Below are 21,249 nucleotides of genomic sequence, written 5' to 3'. Positions count from 1 at the left end.
CTTGTGTATTTAAAGATATAAGCACTTAAAAGCAACATCTGTTAGTCATGATCTGTATTTACCACATCCAGCACAATAGGATCCGACTCATGACTGGGTCACCTGAACGCCATTCTCATCCCAGGAGACTGAAACATATTGATGTAGCAGTGTTTCTGGGAAATAGACAGCATGGGGTGATTTTTCAAGCATAAAACAAATAAATATTTTTACTTTCCTTTTTTTCTTTTCTTCCCTTTGTATTTTGAATACAGTAACGCAGGTCAACATACCCTTCCTCAACCCACAAGGGAAAAGGGACATTATTTTAAAAATTGACCATTTCAGTGGTCATTGCTGTTGCAGATGTTCTGGAGAGCTTCACAATCCCTCCAGCTCTTCTCCAGGAGGGTGCAGGAAGGTGGTCTTTGAAGCCCTGTATCGTTCCTGGCAGTCCTGCGCTCATGTCTCAGGTGGCCAAGGGGTCTACATGGCTGGTTTTCTGATACAAACTGGTAATTTTGCAAAAATATATGAAAGAATTGAGTGAACGATGAGTCTAAAACTGAAAATTTGTCTTTCATGTCCTCTTAGGACTGCTTTGAAGCCTAAAAGGACCATGGCGACCATTTAGCCCAAATGCCTGTGCCTGTTCTAAGTACTGTGTATCCATTTTCTGCAGAGCAGCTTTCAAGTTTCCAGTGGAGAAGAATGACACCTTCATCATGAAGAAAATCAGAAAAGTATAGGCACTTTTTTGGCAACGTTACTCATGATTATCTGGTATTAAGCAGCAACATGCTGCTGGGTGCTCTGTGGATGTGCATTTTCTGCCTGAAGCAGCTTTTAGCCTGGCCGGGACACAGACAGAAGAGGGCCAAAATAAATACTGCACAGTTGGGTGAGATGACCTGGTGGAATTAGTGCAGCAAGTTCAAAACAATAGTTTGGAAAAACCTTCCTAGTGGTCTGTTGGTGGAGAGATCTGAGGAAGGGAGGTTTTTCAGTTCATGAGAAAGAAACAGCTCCAAACAAAGAAGAACATGGAAGTCCATTCAGAGCTGAAGGGGTGAAGGGTCTTTTAGCTGCTCAAGGAAGACCTTTCAGCCAGGTGAGGCTAGAAGCACATTAGCTGCTTGACTGAGGAGAGTGGCACAGACTCCAGTGGGAAGGAGGTGGCAGTCAGAGAAGTCATAGATAGAAATGGTTTAGACAGCAGGAGACATCAGGCCGGCCCGTGTGCAGAAACAGAAAAAAAATTTAAAAAAAAAAAAAAAAAATTAAAAAAATATATTAAAAAAAAAAAGAAGGAAAAATAAGAAAGGCCCATTAACAATTATCAGAGAAGAAGAGGGATAGGTTTGTGAAGTGGAATATGTCTAAGCTTGGCTAACATCCAGTCAAAGGGAGCATGATAACAAACTACAAATATTTGGAAAACCGTAAACATTGAGGCAGGCTAGGAACTCTGGAGTGTGATGCATGGGGAGCGTAATCAGAAGAAATTGCAAAATACAAAAATATCAGGAAGACAAAAAAAAATCCCCACGTTAACAATGGGATGTATTAGCCTCTGTGTTAAGGGAATGGGTAGAAATACCCTGGTGCTGAGACCTTTTCAAATGAGAAGGTTAAGGAAACATCAGTAAGTATACAATAGAAAATAGTTCTGTAATAGTGAGGGGGATGGATGGGGTTTCCCAATTAGACTTTCTCACTACTTCCAGGATTATGCACAGAAAACTGTTCTGCCCCTTACTCTTTTACAAAATATATATGGCCCAATATTCAGGTACACAACCCAAGAAATTCTCTGAACCTGGTTTTGAGAAGTCCTCATTCCACTCAGTTAAAAGGACATCTCAGGGCAACTCCTAGCCTAACCAGCCTGGCTGTTTTCTTTAAAATATGTGCCTTTTGAAACAATGATGGCCATTACATTTTGAAACAATATTCCACATTCCAGTTGGCCTAATATCCTCATAAACCAGCTTACCAAGTAGTGCCCCTTCTTCAAGCAAGATGGGTCATGCATCTGATGTAGTCTTAGCTGCCAGTGCCTTGAGGGAGCAGTCACACTGCTCAAGGGGCAGCAGTAGGAGCCAAGCCACTTCGGAGGTTGCAGCTGAAGCCTGGAAATAAGCAGGGAGCCAGGACAGCCTCCTCAGCAGCCTCACGTGCTTCCTGAAAATGGCGTGGCTTACCCAGACTTCATTTGCATGTTTTCTCTTGCTGAAACCCTGGTGTGACCCACTTGTGTGGTCTGCACGGAGGTCAAGATGTAACCAGGAGGTGAGGCATGTGGTGCATAGCCAAGAGCTTCATGCCTTGACCAGGTGTGTGTATACGCAGTTGTCATTATGGAAGGAGGGCCATAGGGCTAATTAACCACGGGGGAAGCTTCGTGGACTCCTTAGGCCTTGCCTCCCTCAGTGTAATGCCAAGTGCTGAAGGGTGGCCTCCTCTGGACCCTAAGGGCTGTGAACTCTTAGCTGAGCTCTGATGAGGAAAGGATCTCCGAACAGCCCAACACAGCAAGGGATGTGACAACTCCAGTGAGGGCCAAAAAAGAAGAAATAACTTTACCTAGAAAGCACAAGGGAGCTCTGTTTTTTTCCAGCAGGTGTTGCTGCCACATAACTCTGCTACCTGTCACTCATGAAAGGGCTTGTCTTGCTGATGGTCAGCAAGGTCCCAACCAAGCCCAAGGACTAGCCACAGTCCACTGTGAACCTCCATGGTAGCACCTAATCTCCTTAACATAGGCCCCAAAGGCAGGCAGGATCTGCTGTGAAGGTATCTGAAGGCTCCCTCCACTGACCAGACAGGGAACTAAGCACTTGTGTTGCACCAGGATTGCTTCAGGAGGCAGTTAAAATTCAGGCATGAGTTAACTGAGTCCTTTGGATGGCTGAGGTGCCATTCTCACTTACCGGCGACTTAGGTAAGCAGAGACTATTCTCAGGGCCATTCCCCTGATGCGATCAAAACTTGAGAACATGGCACAGAAAAAGATCATGGGATCATTAAGCATGTAATATAATGTAGAGTGGGTTTTTTTACCTTTCTTTAATGCATCTGTAATTAAAAATTTATTTTAAAATTAGATCTTAGCTGGTGTAAGAAATAGCCTGAGCAAGAAGAGTTTGCTGAAGAAAGTCTAAATCATGGATAATACCTGTGTTTCTGTGGGCAGTTTAAAAAGCATGTCCTAACCTCTGTTGATCTTCCCTGAAGACTCACAATACAAGTGCTGTAAAATACATCCTTCAAAGGGATTCTTTTTACGTACACACTAAACCCAATTTAATATCAAGGGAAATATATTGATCAAGAATGGTGAAAGTTGAGCTTCCTAATTTTAGTTTTAAAACTTTTCTCAGCACCACTTCCCATGTTACAGTGTAGCTTCTCAGACAGATGGGTATTTCTTGGTGAAAGATAAGCACACATGTATATCTCTAAATTTCAGGAAATATAAAGCTTCTACTTTCAGAGGAGTCCTCAGAGTGCTGTAATAAGGTATGAGACAACTGACAACTGACTTTAAAAGAAGTCCTAATCTAAACAAAGGGCCAAAGTTATCAACATGACCAACTTGTACAAATGTGGACTCATCAGGGCCATGTTGTCCATGATTCCAGGTGCTTAAATGGCAAACAGACGGCACGTTCAGCCAAGGTCTTGGGGTCTGTCTGAGCCTCATGTGAATGTCTCTCACAGTATGGATGCAGAGATGCTCAGCTTCCCTGAGCATTTTGGCTGTACTGGGCCCATCCTTTGTCATGGTCTGAACTGAGAACCAGCCCCTAAAACTCTGGCCTCACTCCCGTCGTCCTGGCTCCAAGTAGCAGGGCCAGATCAGGTAGCAGGCAGTGAGTAGCAGAGATACTACCATGGGTCCACCACCTGTTTTGGCTCTGCCAGTGCCCTGGGACACTGGGCTGGCCTTGCCCTCCAACAGAAGACCACCATGGGGTGGCTGCTGCCCCTGGGGTAGGGAGGCCCTGCAAGTAGCAGAGCGACCCGTCCCTGTGCAGCAGCAGTAGGCTTTCTCCATCCTTCACTTTCCTCTTCATCCTCAGGGTTGCAAAATCCAGGTTTTCCAAGGCTCCCAGAAAGCTGTGAGCTGGTCGTGTGGAAAGGTGTAGCTCTAAGACAGATGTTCTGGACTGGTTCACCAGTGAGTTACTCATGGCCTACTGTAGGATTTTGTTCTTCATCATGAGGGGTCTCCATCATGCCATCTGCTGTGACTTCATCCCTGTCCCAGGATTCAATCCCTTTCTTTTAATATCAGGATGTTGTTCCCATTGCACATGATAGCAGCCAGGCAACACAATCTGGAAATCCTGCAGGCAGCTCTGTCAGTGCTGGGGATGCTTTGGAGGCCTCCAGGCATGACCTTGCCAATCTAAACAAAGATGGTTGTTTTATCTGGATTTTTAAGTGTTTGATTAAAAGGTGGTTCAATAATACACTTACCGTTTTTTGAGTTGGAAGTACACATGAAGTAGATATAGCAAGCATCTGTAGATTTATTTCCACTGAAAGACAAACTATTATTCTCATAGTCAGCACGTAGGTGTGCCTTCCATAACTTTCTAAAATCGTGAGTGACTAACCTTTTCCAAGAGTTCCGTTTTTCTAACCTTTCCTTGAGTTTTTATTTTTTAAGAGATATAGACTTACAGTGCTTATTTCCCAAACGATCACAAGGCTTATGATGCCACCGCTCAGGTCTCAAACATTAGTAATATAATCCTGTGCTTATAAACTGCCACCAAGACACCCATAACACAGGAGTCTGGCAAGTAGGCTCCCATTCCACAGCACCAATTAATGTTCCACAAAACGGATATGCAGAACATTTGCTATAAAACCTGAAATCACACCCATTTTGTCTGAAAAAGAGACAAAAGAACAGAAAAAAAGAGGGATACAGTTGGAGGTCTAAGCTGACTGGGGTCTTTGCAGTAAACCCTCCCTGCTGGGGAGAGGCACTCATAAATGTCAGTGCTGATTTTCCAGACCAGTTCTTCAGCTGGTGTTGCAAAAAAATGGAGTCATGCCATTAGGCACCGGATGTAGTTTTGGGACCTGGGGTACAGTGTGGGAAGCCTCTAAATCTAGAAGAGAAAAAAACATCCTGCACTTTGTAAACAGCCAGGATGGACTGCAATGACAAATTCATAAGCTACCATACAATCTATTCTAAAGGGAGGAATAATGGAAGTTATTCATTATTCACTTTATTTACTAATAATGATACAGTATGTATTAATAGGAAGGGGGTATGGTAATTTGACATATGACTCATATGAAAATACAACTAGGCTGAGATTATGCTGCATAATCAGATGGCAACAAAAGAATTTCTGGGTATCAGTATTCTTCCTTAGAGGCCTCCTTTAGACTTCATTTTCAATCTTGGCCACGATGTTGTCAAAGAATTGGGCATGGTTGCAATCTCTGGGCAAAAAGGAGCTCAGGACAGGAATGGCAAGGCACTGTTAAAGAAGGGCTGCAAGTATTTCAGCAGAACTGTCTGGAAAAAACGATACACAGCACCTGTCCACTTTGAACTTAGGCTAAGCATTGCTATTTGGTCCTACATTTTCAAGATTGCCAGATTTCATGAAACAAAAATCTAAAACAAAATGCCTAGCATATTTTAACATGGTGAGTAGGAGATCTGATAGGCGTGTCAGGCACTAAAAATGCAAATGCAAATGCAAACTACAGTGTCAATCTGAATTGCCATGCTAGGCCAAGCTTATTTTATTACATACATTCTGCATTCTAAGTACTAATATGTTCATAATGTAAACATTAAGCATACAGAGTTAAAATTCAAGGCCACAATATTTTTGATTGTCCCTTTTTTGTGTCTTTGGTTGGCCGAGATCAACTCGTAGTGTATAAATGCATAAGTTATATAATAATTATATAAAAAGGAAAAAATAACATTGACTTGTATACTTCATTCTGACAAACGCACAGCGTTCGCGACTCGATAAAGAAAAACTGGCGCCCGCCTAACAAAAATACTTAGATGATTTCTGATTTTGGCAGTCAGGGGTTGTCTCTTGCTTTAACCAATAGAAAACAAACTCCCTTAATAATGATGAGGTTCTAACTGGTAACTTTTAAATATCAAACACAATTCCAGTTTTACTTTTTTTTTTTAAGAGATGCATACTCTGATTTCTGAATTCTTCTGCTTTTCCCTTTTTCCACTTTTTTTATTACTATAAAATCAAGTCTGTTCCTCCTGTAATACTGGGAATGGTATGATACTGAGCAATATGTTTCACAAGTCCAAACAAGTGTTTCTTCATAGTCCCAACGCTACTAAGTTTTGAGTCTTTTCAGTCCTACTGGTAAAGAAGTTTCTTTTCTCCCATTCTCACCACCTTTGTCCTCCTCTTTCTCCTTCCTGCTTCCTCTGTCAGGTACAGGCCTCTGATCACAGTCATACACTTGCCCTTCAGCACATTCTTATTTCCAATGCTTGGCTCAGGGTTCCTGTAATACTGTCAAGGAATCTTAAAGTTTGGGTTGTCTTCACAGTTTGAGTAGCTGATAACACTCTGATGAATGGAACGCATTTGATTTCAACTAAAACAATGCTGTTATATTCCAAATCAGCTTCCACACTAAACCAGTCTCTTTTGTTGATATGTTTCTAATTTTTAAATACAGGTAGGGTCTTTTTCCTTTTTTTCCCTTTTCCCCCCTCTTTTGTAATGACTCATATATTGTATGTTAGGTCACTATAGACTTATCCTTATATTGCTGTAGTATAGTCCCAGTTTTGCACTAGCAAGATATCAAACTTTACACATAAGCTTATCAACTTTTTAAGACCACTAGCTTTCGTAGGTTTTCCTTACCATTTCATGCTTTTACCTACAATAGTCTATTGTTGTTTGGTCCACAGAGTCGATGCCCATATACATTACATTTTAGTATCTTAATACTTCTTGAATATCTCCTTTAAATCCCTACTACAAAGAGTCTTTTTGACATCTATTTTTTAATGTGTTTTTTCCCAGCCAAACCTTCACTTGTCTCTTAGGCACTTTTCATTCGTGTACTCCAATAGAGTTCATTGCAATTCATCAGGGACTGTATCCCAGGGAGAAGTGTCTTTGTTTGCGTTTTCTGGTGTTTCTTTTTTTCCCCACTTAGTAGTAGGTGCCAAGATGAGAAGGCATATGAGCAGCTGGCAGCCTGGTATTGGGGTAAATACCTCCAGTTGGTGAATTCCAGTATGGATTAGGGGCAGCAAAAAAGCTGGACGATGTTACGGGCAAAGCAGGGGGGTGGGGAGCTACAAAGTTCATCTTCTGAGGGTGTGCATGATAGGAGCTCATGTAGGGGAGGTCTGATGGGTATTTGTACATGGACGACTCTGGGGGGTGAGGCTGGAGAGCCTGAGCGATTCCGTGGAAATCAAATTTGTAGGCGTAGCGCTTACCATGAACCTTAGTCATAATATTTTTATCATAGTAGTAGCGAAGTGCACGGCTGAGTTTGTCATAGTTCATGTTAGGCTTGCTTTTCCGCTCCCCCCAGCGCCGAGCCACTTCGTCGGGGTCGGTCATCTTGAATTCTCCGTTGGTGCCCTCCCAGGTGATGCAGTTGGAGTTGGAGCTGTCCGAGAGGAGCTCCAGCAGGAACTGCCATAGCTGTATCTGCCCACTCCCTGCAGGGGGAAATGAAATAGAAATGTCAAGACTACTGACTAATAACGTTAAGACATCAATTCTTCCAGGCTCTCACATAGGACCCTATTAGGAAATGTTGCAATGTCGGTTCCTACTTCTTACTCTTAACTAGTCCCCTTTCTCCCAGCGCTGTCTCATGAAATCCTAAAGAGCAGAGATAATGGTAATGTGTCATGTTTTCCTTCATCTGAGTGGCAGAATGCCATTACATGGAGATTTAATAGTTACCTAATGTCATTCAGTGTAGACAATTGATGGGGAAATAATACAGCGCTCATTTAGGAAACTAATCTCTAAAGTTCAGGACAAACAGCTTTCACTTGCGTAACATTTTGCTTGTTCTCACAGCATTATGTTGCAACTAAATGTTCTCTGCTATGGAATAAGCCTACACAAAATGGAGAAGTTTAGAGAAAGCTGGGCTTGTGCCAAACCATATCGTCCATTTGCAGCATCTGGGGAAATGCAGAACGGAAACTTATTAGCTTGCTGTTGCACTGCATACAACCATAGGGCAAAACATTTGCAAGACCAGTGAAAAGGTCCATAGAATACATTCTTGTCATCGTTCTGTGTCGAACGAGTTTAAATGATTATTGAAGTTAAGACTTAAAACGTTGTTGGTGGTTTTTTTGCACTCCTCTGCCAATTTCATCTTAAAGAGAAGATAAATTAATCTGCTGTCAACTTTGCAGAAGTGTGTTGCCCAGAGTTATAGGAACAAAATTTGTCCATTTTAGGCAATTGAAAGTAGATTTCAAAGGGCCTTGCCACTGATATTCATGTTAAAAGCTTAGCATTTCTTAATAAAGCAGCACTGAAATGATGCAAAATACAGCTGAAGCAGCTTGCAAGGCAATCTGTTTCACAAGCACAATGTCAGCAGAATTTGCCAACCAGCTTGTATGTGCTAACTTCTAAGTACATCTCTGACCAGGAATCATTCGGGTTTCTTTTTTTTTTTTCCAAACCAGATATGTGGGTATAATAAACAAGCTTTTCTTTAGAAAGCTTATAGTAGCGAATTATAATATCAAGCTAGAGTAGCATCTGAAATCCATTAGCAGTTTATACTTCAGTGCAACTGAAACCCATATTCGTTTAAATTATATTTATCCAAACTGTCCTTAATGAATTTCTTCTGTTCCATTAACATGCATTAAGTAAACAAACAAACAAAAGAATCCATGGTATGAGCAAGGCATGCAAGTTTTAGTACATGAAACATAACAAGAGGATTAGCCTTTGAAAATCAATAAACAGTTCAGCACTGGACAAAACACAAATTTTTGAATAAGCAATCCAACATATGTTCTAACATAAACACTTGCCTTCCAAATGTAATATATAGTCCTATGAAAATAAACGGTTGCTGTCAATTTCCTTTTAATGAGAGAGTAATTCCACCAATTTATAAACACACAAAACATGTTAAAGCACAGGAATGATGGTGTGTAGGAATTCCATATCCAACTGTTAAAAAAGTATCCCAGTCCAGACCATGTGAGTGTCTTCCACAGTAATGAAGTCTACCAAATGGATGCTTGACACAATTGTAAAACCTGGGGTTTACGAACAAATTAAAGGGAGGTAGGCCCCCACTTCCAGTTAAGATCAGTGTCACCTGGAAACCCATCGCCTTAGGCCATTTGGAAAATTCTATTCTTAATACTTACTTAATTGCTTTCTTATGCCATGCGAAACTGTTTAGAAAGTAAGCTAATCTAGAACTGTGCTTGATGTCACTTGGGATAAAGTGAAAGGAAATGGATCAGTTTTTTGGCAATTTCATGCCTTGGAAAGCCATACAATCATTGTAAGAAGAAACACTGTTACTGGGGGTTGAGGAGAGTTGCCATGTGGAACAAGGAACACTGTGCCCTGTGGCTGTTAAAGCAAGGGAAATAGGAAGTGGCATGTACAATGTCAATCCATTGTGGCAGATTATGATGTTGATTATGGTGGTGCATGGCCACAGTGTGTCCTGCAGACTCAGAGCAGCAACAGTGAAATCTGCACAGTTCACAATCAGTGTTATTAACTCACCAAGAAGGTTCCTTGTCATTAGCTAAAATATGCTATAAACCCCTGTCCACAATGCACCCCACTGCTGCCTTCTTAAAGTGGAACAACATTTTTGAAGTGTTTAACCCAATTATTCTTTGCAAACAGATTATGCTTTCCTGTTTTTTCCCTATGTATTTTTGCTGGTTTGAGTTATTCATGCCAAAATTTTGTATTTGTCAGGGTCAGTATGGCATTGTAGTGTGGATTAACAGATTCTGGGACACATATGATGCAGATCAGTAAGAGACTCATGCCCTTCTGGAGGGGTACCTGGAGGCCAGATGGGGTATCTTACAGCACTTAACAAAATCCCGATGTTTAGGCAACTGAAGTGAACTCCTATTGATATGAGGACTTCAAATACCTCTGATGAGGTATTTGACTGAATGGAACCATCTATTCTAGGATGATTTGAATAACTCTCTATGGAGAGCTATATTAACTACGTCTCCAATGAACATCATGGGAAATAAGACACCTAGCTTATATGTAGACACCTACATGAAGATACATGAGTATATGTGCCTTAATCTGTAACCTCAGTCCCACCCTTGTGTAATTTAGAAACTTAATCCTGCAACACACTGGGCATCACCAGCTGCCACTGAGACATACTGAACAGCAGTAAAATTGGTCACATCACCTTCCAGGTCTGGCCTTAAACCTGAAGTGGGGACACTAGCAGTAAAAAGAAATCCTCCTAAATCAGCAAAATCCCTTCTCACCTGGATTTGCAAGTCGGCTGCTGGTTGGTCCAAGAATCTGATATGGATCTACAAAATTGTGAAAGAAAGATTTAAAATCATATAACAATGATGTCAAATATTTTAGGTGTTATTTTTTAAGCTAGTAAGCGGCAGTGCATACTGCCTGATGGGACAGCAGGTCCAACACTGGGGAAAGCAGTTCCTTTCTCTGCATCATAATATTTGCATGTCTTCCCTTAAAACTGGGTGTGGAAGTGAACAATTGCAAGGATACACATTTGCCTTTTGTACTGTACTAGTGTGCACAAGCATATATTCAGTCACACTGTAAATTTGTCCCAGGAGTATTCTGTTTCCTACTTAAATAAAGTACACATACACACACACAGAGGCATCCTTTGGTACTATTGACCATTGTAGTATGTCAGGGCTCACAGGCACAGACAGGTAATGGGGTGAGAGTCCCCTCTGCAAAGGACAGCAGCCTTTTTTCTTGTAAGGCCACATTTGGTTTTTGTGCACCACTGCTAACACTTTCTGTGCCAGAAGAGTCTCCAGAAGAGGGCTGAGAGTGCATGGCTGAACCCAGGCAATCTGGCTGGGTCAATTCTTTGTCACTGACATCCAGTGAGGGATGCCCTCTATTAATTTTGCAACTAGGGTTTTCAGAAGAGCCTGTGTCAGCCACACAATGTCCGTAGTATCTCAATGTTTTCCTCAAGGGATTCCCTCTGAAAAAGAAAACTTATTTTGGCCTCAATTGAAATACAGAAGGAATAAGGGAAGGCTGTGACAGAAGTACAAAAGCCAAAGTGATGGGCTGCCAGCACAGCCCCTCGCCCTTCGCCAAATGACCCTGTCACTGGACTGCCTCGTCTCCAGACAGCTGCTCTCAAATGGCCGCCAGTTTTACAGCCAAGAAGATAATCAGGTTACATTCCTTATACATTTAAATAATCTGTGCAGCTCATACACAGCCATTAAATGGTCCTAAGGACTTACATAAATCAGCAGTATATTTCTTGAAAGATTCTCATGGTTGGAAGGCCAGATTAGATAAACCACTATTTGGGCAAAAAGCAGTATAATACTTCCCAGGCAGCATGTGTATGAGTTAATGAGATGTAGTCATGTGCACAGTCTTATTTAGCTATAACAAAAAACAGAATAATAATTTGAAATCCATGTGATAAAAACAGGCTCAGAGTCTTCTGAGCTAAGAATATCCTCCAAATCTCTTTTACTTCCTACTTCTACCCTTTTCCTGTTAACAAAAGCCATAACTAACTCAGAATCTCTGTAGTGCTTTCTAGCTACCTGTCCAAAACACAGTCGAATGCAAAATAAGGGATTATGTCCTACCTCATGGATTAGCTGCTTTGAAAACACAGAAGTGCCCACTTTGCTAAAGCACTAGTCTACAAACTCATGAACTTCTACCTTCTCCTCAGTTTCCCAGCAGACTGAGAATCCTTCTAATTTTCCTGTTTAATTTCAGGAGCCAAATTCAAGTAGGTTTCTGTACCCTGTAATCCATTTTTCATTTCATTGCCCCATGCCCATTTTCCAACTGCTAGCGTTTCAACTACTGTGGAGTATATGGTCTTCTGACATCCTTACCTTCCACCTTTGTACCTAAATTGTACGTAGGCACTTTGTTTAACAGCTTTTTCACTCTGCAAGGGCATCACTGCCATTAAACATTAATAAAAGCAATTCTGAGTGGCCACGGGAGCCTTCATCTCAGATCCAGCTGTAGAACCAACTCATACACGTCTGGGGATTTAGTGGTCACCAGCTGGAGATCTCATTAGTGGTCTCAATTAGATGTTGCAATTTGCTTCTGGTTGCTGGGTAAGAGCTGTCCTTCTCATCATATTCAACAAACCCCATAACATCCAGGGATAATTCAAACAAAATGACACCCACCTAACTGAGGACGCTGGTCTTCTGTTTTGGGAACTGTTGAGGATGATGGCTGAGTAGCTGAAAACAGAAAAATCCATGTAGTTATTTTTCCGGTTTGGAAGTTGGTCATCAAACCTGTGATAGATCACAGGCCTGGGACTCCTGCTGCTCACCACTCAATGATGGTTACAATAGGATTTAGCTTTATAAGACTATATATATGGTCATGGACTTGATGAAGCCTGAGTTCATGTAAGGATGTGGCTGCCCCAGTGACTCCACCCAGTATTGCCTACACACAGCTAACAGGCTTTCCAGCCAAGGCACAGGTAAGAATCCTCCAGAGCTGAATGCTGAGGTAGCTCCTATCAGTTCACTTCAGAGTCTATGCAGGTTGCACCAGATGTGCATTAGGCCCACAGGCTACACATACGCAGATGCTTTTACCTTTTGACTGAGGACTGGGGTGGGTGTGACTTGTCCATGCTGATCTCCTGGCTTGCTCATAAGGCAGATCTGCAAAGGAAAAATACACCGATTCATGCAGATATGGCATAAAGTGTTTATGTCCACAAGGGGCACATTTCTAAGGGACTTACTGGCTTGGAAAAAATTACTGAAATAAGAAGGATACTCCTTGTTAAAACCTTTATCATCTTCATTGTCTCTAAAAGTAATAGTACCACATTGCCCTCTGCATTTCTCTTTAGAGGTGCTTATTCTTGTTAGATGTCCAAACTGCACTGAAATAGCTGGTACAAATACGCCATAGAGTCCATCATTTCCAAAGGCTCAGAGTACTCCCTTTGGTCCTCTTCCTCAGCCCAGAACACCAGGGAATGACACATGCTGCACATCATGGACAATTTATGCTAGAGTCTTGCAGGAGAAGTCCCCCAAGAGGTCAGAGCTCAGATTAAGCATAAAGTGTGTACCACTCCCTCCCAATCTCAGCATGTAACAGTATTTTCTTTTAAGAAGATAGGCTTTAGTTGATTTAATGTGCCATTCTCTGCTAGTCTGTTGCTGTCATCCTTTGAGATTAATCAAACCTTATAGGTTGAGTTTGAGAGCTCCCTCTTCTGCCACCTGGTCATAGGCAGAAATATGTGAGACAATAAAGTCTTGGTTTTGTCTGTTGGAGATTCCCCTAAACCAGTGTTGTATGTTTACATTTGCACTAGCTCTCATTGCCATCATGCACGTTATTATGATCTCCCTGTGATATTATTCCTCATGCTTGCAAATGCTCTCTTCCTCAGATGCACGCTCTGGTCTCACTCTCCAAGTTCAGAATCCAACCTTTTGGGATAATTGATTGCTGCACTTTGCCAATCTCACTTGTTTCTCTTCTACTAGTAATTTCAAATTATTAATAATTTTTCCACACCCCAGGATCCTCACAGATCTTTAGAAACATTAACATGTGAAAACAGTGAACAAGCTTAAATGTTAAAGATATATATGTATACATGTTATATCTCTTCCAAAAAGTAGATAGCTTTCTTTCCTGCTTTATCTATTTAAATATTCCTTTCTGCTTCTTGGGACAAGCTCCTTAACTTTATGTATATAATTTTCATTTGCCTTTTCTTTCATTTAGTCATTACTTCTATTTCATTTAAATGCTTTAGCATATAAAAATAAAGAAACTAAAACATAAAAGCTTTTTTCATAAAGTATAGGTAGCAAATGCAAATGTTTGGTTTACCCTTTGAAATCTTTTGCAGTTGCCTGTGCTTTTCTATGACTGGCTTTAACACATTAGCTAAAATTGCTGTCAAAATCAGACACTTATCTTGCCCACGATCTCAGGAACATAGCAGTACCCACCTGGGTGAACTAAGTTGATGCGGCTGATTTGATTCTTAACAGTGCTTGTGCTTTATTTTAAAAATGATGTTTGGAAATGAAACCAGTTAGGAATTAAAGAAACAGTCACAGATTGTCTCTGTGCAAAACAGATGTATCTCTGCCAATTTCCAAGCACTATGAGCAGAAGTATCGAATGGAAATAAAGTGTAATGTGAAATTCACAACCAAATTGCCTGTAATTTATTTAGTCTGTTTGGCTTGAGGAGCAGACTGGCACTACCAGCACTGTCGTCTCGCAGAATCTTACACTTCAAAACCTTTGATTTTGCTGAGATACGCAACTTATCTTTGTATTGTATTTGAATAACTTGTGATCTTCTATCCCTGATTTCTTGAGAACTATTCCACAATCTTGTCCTTCAGAAACTCGGAGAAAATAATGCGAATTGTACAAGTGCTCATCTCTGAGCAGAAAACTGGTATGCAGGTGAATCTGTAACATGCAGATGTCCTAATTAGGTTGAGATCAACACTATTAACTGTTGTCGTTAGAAACACCTCATGACCTGAGGACTTTATCATCTGGCAAAAAAATCAGAAGGACTCTGGTCATGTTTCCAGGGGGTTCTGAGTTCTGTCTGTACAGAGGGGGGACAGGGCTCAGCCATGGGCTGCTTGCATGTATCTTGTCCAGTCCTGCCTTGCCTGGCCAGTTCTCTACCTCCATGGCAGCCTTGCCAGGGAGATTCTGGTGACATAAGGAACCTATTTTTTTCCCAGTTCTTCCATTCCCTGCCCAGAAAGACTACAGACAAATAGGGGAGAAAGATCACATAGAAGGTATGTGCTTGTCATTAGGCTGTGCAACTCATCCCACAATCCTCTCCTCTCCTCTCCTCTCCTCTCCCCTCCTTTGCCTCTCTCTCTCCTATTTGTGTGTCTCCAAATTATTAGACACCTGTACGCTGAGGGCTCTGTGATGCTGTGTGCTTGTACTCAGTGACACTTGCAACCTTGAAATATATTTGGTACAAATTTAGTACTGTGAGAAAACTGGTTTGCCTTTTAACTCAACACATCATAAGATGGTTTTCCGACTACACCCTCTCCATTAAAAGAAAAATCCACTTATCAGCCTTTCTTGAAATAGCACAAAATTCCAACTTCATTCTTAGTTCAGTATTGTGCCTTGATAAACATGTTGCTATCCTAGATAAGCAAATCTGTTCTTATTCATGAGATATTAGTACAGCATGTCCTTATCTTGGACAGATCTTTGATGGGAATGCTCCTGTTTGATGAGACATGTAGACAAACCCATATTAGGTCTTTCTGAGCTCCTGATAGCTTCATTGTATTACTTTCAGCTTGCTGAAACCTCATGTTCTGTTGTAAAGGTGACTGAAGAAATACGCCTTTGTCATTGCAGGTCATTACAAGCCCTGCACATTTCCTATTTTCTATTGTAGTGCCTTAACAATGGCAATGCTTAATTACTTTCTCCAAAATTGCACCCCAGGATTTGGCTAATTCCCATTTAACATTATTTATCCCCCCCCCCCATTTTTGACCTTTTTCATGTCATCAAGTGATTGTCCCCTGGGTCTGCTATTGCTCTCACATGAAGGACGCTTTGTTATGGAAAAGCTTCTTTGCCATCTAGTTGAAATGTGACATTTAACTAAAAGGACTACCACAGAATAAGTCAACAAAATGTTTCTTGAGAGAAAACTGAATTTGTGAAAAAAAATCTTTTTTCTTTCCAAATGAAAATTCTGATTTTAAAGATGTTTGTCAACTTTGAATTATAAAAGATAAAGTAAAATAATACTTTCAAAATCACATGACAGTTTGTTGTAGGAAATGTTTAGTTAGGATACATGGGTTTACACAGAAGAATAGAGACACCCTATATCCAAAATACAACTCCCACAAGTAATTGTGTAAACACAGGAAGATGTTGACATAAAGCATTTAGTTTTGTAAGTGTCATTGTAAATGTGATTTAGATAAAATGCTGAAATGAAGGAGTCCACTATGTCTGATATGTGTTTTTTTAGAACCTTCTACTTCAGAGAAACTAGTATTTTATTTTTCCATCACAAGTCAGGATAAAACAAATATTGAAATCATAGAATTTCTCATGGGATAAAAAAATCCAGGTTTTGTTCAAGTCCACTGGAAACATACCCATAAAATAGTATTCTTTCACAGCAGACTCATTCTAGCCTTTGCCTGAAATCCTCTCAATTGGCATGGTTATTTCCTGCAGGACACCCAGGTCCCTCTGGTCTTATGTTACATGTTCATTTTCATTGGAAACTACTAAGAGTTTGGGGCATTCAGTTTTACATTGCATAGCTGGTAATTTTTTCTATAGCTATGCTTTGTCTTCTCATCCATATCCATGTCCACATTCCTCCATGCCATTCAAAGCTCCTGGGTGCTACAATAACCTGTGATCACAAGGGCCACAGTCTGCTTTTAATGTTTCATGAAAATATCTAACTTTTTTTTGAATATCCTTTCTTCTAATACTAAGACTAAGCAGGTACTCTGTGACACTCTTTATTTTGATAATTATATCATGTTTCCTCATCCCCAAACCCTGAATAGAACAATTTGAAACTTTCATATCTTTCAACATGCTCAAAAGATTTTCCATATTCCCATGACTTGCTCTAAGCGCCTTCTAATTCTGCAAATAGCCTCTTTGATAAGGGATGATTCACATAGCTTTCTGTACAAGGCTACACTGCTGATTTATTTAATGGTATAGTCAGATTTCCCATATGATCCTCCACTGTGTTTCTTCATTTTTTTACTTTTTTTTTCACTTTGGCCAACAACTGGAGCAGTGGCTTTCACTGTGCCATAAATAAAGATGCCTATGTCAAGTTCTTCTTTCATGAGTGAAGTTCTACACCAAATTTTACTGTGTCCTTTTTCAAATTATTAATAATTATAGATCATTGCAGAGAATGCTAAAGCACCCAGGACTTAAGATGTCCATTATTTAGTCTTGGTAACAGGTTAATTAGCCAGTTCTTGATCTGTTTCTTATGATATGCTGATTTAACTTTTATTGTAAATAGTTGTGGGGCACTTTGGTAAATGCCTTATGAAAGCCAAATGCCAAATATATGCATTGGATCAGTGGTTTCCTTTTTATTCACTATTATAGACAAATAGATCTAGCAGAAGAGTTTGTTCTCCTAGAAACTTAGCAGGGTGGATTTGATCACGTAATGGCCTGGTAGCTGTTTCCCTATCTATCTATTTTGATTATCAGTTAACACATCTACAGACATGCATATATACATGTATACAAGTGTATATAAAATAGTTACTTGTATATACTGTCCTGGATTATACCCTAAAGCATTGATAAAAGATAGATAAGATATTTGCTGTCTAAAAACCCCCTCTGTTTTTAATGAGAGAACGTATCTTTCCACAAGAACTCAGTCAATTCAAGTGTATGTCCCTTCAGAACACTTGGATGCATGCCTCTGCCTCACTAATGAATTTCCTTTAAATTTAGTATTTTACTGCAGCTCCTCTTGATGTCTCACAGTACTCTGCACTTATTACTGGGAAAGCCAATGTCCAGATTAGGCATTTTTCCGGCATCTTTAGTAGTGAAGGGTGATACAAACAAAATTTTTAGCTTCATAGCAATGTCCATCTTCTTTAATTCTTCCTTTTAGCCTTTCACAAGCCAGCACACTCACAATACTTTCACAGGCCTCAAACTTTTCAGCAGTAAGAATTTCCTTATGTTTTGATTTTACTTATTTAGTCTCTTAAACTCACAATCAGATGTTGTGGGGTTTGTTTGCCTCAAACATAAATAAAAAGTTGATAGCAGGAGAAACAAGCATCCTGCATTTTTAGAGTACTTCTTCCCAATGTACTTCAAATAGCATTATAAAAGAGGGTATTCTTGCCTTATTTTACAGACAGATAGCTGAAGTACATCATTGAAAAGTGACTGGACTGGGACAATGCAATAGAACCAATGAATAAAGCTCAGGTCTTCTGATTCTCTGGTGCTTTAAACAGTAGATAGCATTGCTTCAAAGTCAGAGATATGTGGAAGAAACAGACTTACTAAACTGCTCCATTTAATCATCTCACTCTACATGATACATACACACACATATATATAAAATATATGTATATAATATGTGTGTGTATTCAAAAAATAGCCTCATATTTATGAAAAGAGAGTTGAAGAAGAAAAAGAGTGAGATACTTCAAGAGATGAAATTAGTAAGATCACAGCATACAAAAGATGGTCATTGTTCATACCTGGCCTGGTTGTAATTCTTTGTGTTGCTTCTGGATAAACTGATGTATTTGGAAAAATAAAAGTGGCACCTCCTAAAGAGAAAGAAGAAGACATAACACCTAAAGATTCATTTTTACAGTCCCTAAGTCCACTACTATTTTCCCTCTTGTAGTGTGTCTGAATGAAGACTACAAGTAACTAATTTCTATCTTGGGACTGTTATATATAAAAGTTAATACTGATAGCCTTTGCACCTGTGTAAATCCATTCAAATTACTGGATAAAATCTGCGCAAAATCCATGTTAAGGCACAAGACAGTCAAGTTCAGGAAATCCCTTCTACCTTCACCACAATTACCTCCACCTGGGCAGGTCGTTTCATATCTTCTGAAATAAAACTTCTTTGCCTTCTCTTCGTTAGTGCATGAACTTCCCAAACAGGTTCATAATTTCAACTGAGACTGTAGGCCTGGGCCAAAGCCTATTGGTGTCTGTGGGAATCTTCTCACAGACTTTGGTTGGCTTTGGGTCAGACCCTGAGAAATCTCATTCTCTTCACAGAGTGAAAAAATTAAAAATATTGAGCTTGATATAGAAAATTGTATCTCACTTATCTCAGGCATTGAAATTGCTCTAACTACATCAACAGACTTCAATGACCATCTCTAGGAATATGAAAAGGGTCATAAGGATTTCTGCAGTTACTGCTGACTTCAATAAGAATTTGTTTCTAACTCTTTTGGGGTCCTTTGACAATCCCACTCCAAAGTTCTTCTGCCAACAGAACAACTAATTTTCCTTATGATGATGATCAGCACGATATTATTCACACTCCCAATGACAGAAATGCAGACAATCTCATTTTGGTGAAATGAATTTCAAAATATCATTGTCAGTGCACACATATAGAAAAAGATAACACATAGAACTGCTGAATAACACTTGGATAACTGTATGCGGAAACTGCTTGGCAAATCAGATTCTGGAAAGCCAGAAATGGAAAAGACCATCGAGTCCATCTATTTTTAAAAAGGCCTCAAGGCTTATTCCAAACCCCTTCAAAGTAAATGGAAAAAATTTTGTTTCTTTTGGTGGGGTTTGCAGTAGGCCTACAGCCCACAATAGGACTTTATGTCAAGTGGCAAACATCTAGTCTCAGGGAGAGATCTTCTAATCTGTCAATTTTGCTAGGAAACTCACTGTTATTTACCACAGTGAAAAACTAAATGAAATATGAGAGAGGCATCACTATCCAAGGTTTTCTTTTTTTTTTTTCTTTTGCATTATCCTTTGTATTATCTTTTTCATTTCTCATAAAGACTTGTTATTTCTGGTCACTGTAGGTAACTAATACCCTCAGGCATGATCATGCAATATTCCAAACATCTTCAATCAGTACGTATGCCATACTATGTGTACAATTCCATGCCATCCTCTGTCGCACAATTGCTAGAGCAAGATAAAATTTATTCTGAATTATTTTCATAAATATTTTAAGTCACATCCTGAAAGACAGACGCTTTTGAGGCATGTATTGTATCATTCTCCTACCTACACTCAATACTGTTCTGGGCCAAATTAAGAGAAGGGTGAATATTAACAAAAAGTATTTTACATTCAGATCAGACTTAGTGCAGATTACAACATCAAACTTACTGGAGTTTCCAGCTCAAGTCCCATATAGCTGACAAATGAGATGAGGTACCTGCCTAAATAGCAATTTTATTGAATTATATGATATATACTGGATGGGAGGGGATACAGTCCCCATTCATCAGAGCCCACAGCACTTAGGCAAGCACTGAAGCACTTAGGAGCTCCACCAATGTTCTAGGGATCCATGGAGTAGATCTGACAGTACAATGAGACAGAATGACAAAAATGTCCTCAGAGACAAAGGCCCCAAGCCTGCAGCTTATCATGTGTCAGGGACCCCATTTTCTTGTAGGACAAAAGAAATTACCAGTAAGGAGACCATTTTTACACCATCTGGCCCTGCGTGATCTCACCTTTTTTCTGTGTGTCTGTGCATAAAACTCACACACACAGCAAGGAGAGGATACGCTTGTCTCCCTACTGATTTACCATTTCCATTTTTAGCAAGCAACCCATAAAAAGGAATCCTGTGCTTTTCGAAGATGACCTATAGCAATGGGAGCAGTGCCAGCATTACCTGTGTTTCTAGCATGCATTAACCGTGGAGAGTTTTGTAAGGCCTTATCAACATCATCTGAAGTCAAATGTGGAAGAGGAGCTACAAAACAAAACAAAAAGCAACACCAAAATGAAAAAAAATTGTGAATTATCTTTTTAAACCATATTTTCCCCTGACAGGATTGTTTGAACGTGAGTCTACCAACAGTCAGTTTCAGTCTGCAGTTTGGAGGGAGGCATGTGCGCTACAGCTTAAACTAGGGCATTCATTTATTCAGCATTATGAATGCATAATATTTCTGACTGATTATTGACAGTGTGCGTGTGGAGAAGACTACACCGCACTGGTGTTGCAATGCTTGTTGCTTTTTTCTTTAAAAACTACGTTTACTTTAACTTCTTTAAACTGAGGCAAACCTGCAAAATTTCCTCAAGCTTAGATGAAAGCCCTCAAGCCAGGAATTCACTAGTCCCTTCTTTCCCTTTGAAATGCTAGCCATGCACTACAAGTAATTTGCATTTGGACTTTAGGGACTGTTCCTTTTTTCCATGAATTTATAGAACTTTTATGCAGTTCAGTGAAATCTTCATG

General features: G+C 40.0%; 1 protein-coding gene across 8 annotated transcripts in view; it reads right to left on the bottom strand.

Annotated features, from left to right (window-relative positions):
• Window positions 1-4,507: 4,507 nt before the first annotated feature.
• The window catches only part of ERG (ETS transcription factor ERG), a 151,562-nt gene continuing 134,820 nt past the window's right edge, over window positions 4,508-21,249 (bottom strand). For 7 of the 8 annotated variants that reach the window (XM_075033690.1, XM_075033691.1, XM_075033693.1 and 4 more), the window contains 6 exons: window positions 20,677-20,757; window positions 18,524-18,595; window positions 12,842-12,910; window positions 12,416-12,472; window positions 10,505-10,552; window positions 4,508-7,690 (listed from right to left, as the gene is read on the bottom strand). In XM_075033690.1, coding sequence (XP_074889791.1) covers window positions 7,170-7,690; window positions 10,505-10,552; window positions 12,416-12,472; window positions 12,842-12,910; window positions 18,524-18,595; window positions 20,677-20,757 — 848 coding nt within the window. In that variant the 3' untranslated portion in view covers window positions 4,508-7,169. The remainder of the gene's footprint in view (window positions 7,691-10,504; window positions 10,553-12,415; window positions 12,473-12,841; window positions 12,911-18,523; window positions 18,596-20,676; window positions 20,758-21,249) is intronic. The other variant, XM_075033692.1, reaches the window with a different exon arrangement.

The sequence above is a fragment of the Buteo buteo genome, chromosome 8 (assembly GCF_964188355.1).
Source record: "Buteo buteo chromosome 8, bButBut1.hap1.1, whole genome shotgun sequence".
Lineage (NCBI taxonomy): Eukaryota > Metazoa > Chordata > Aves > Accipitriformes > Accipitridae > Buteo > Buteo buteo.
The sequence above is the reverse complement of the archived record's forward strand: the minus strand, read 5'-3'. Positions and strand labels throughout refer to the sequence as shown.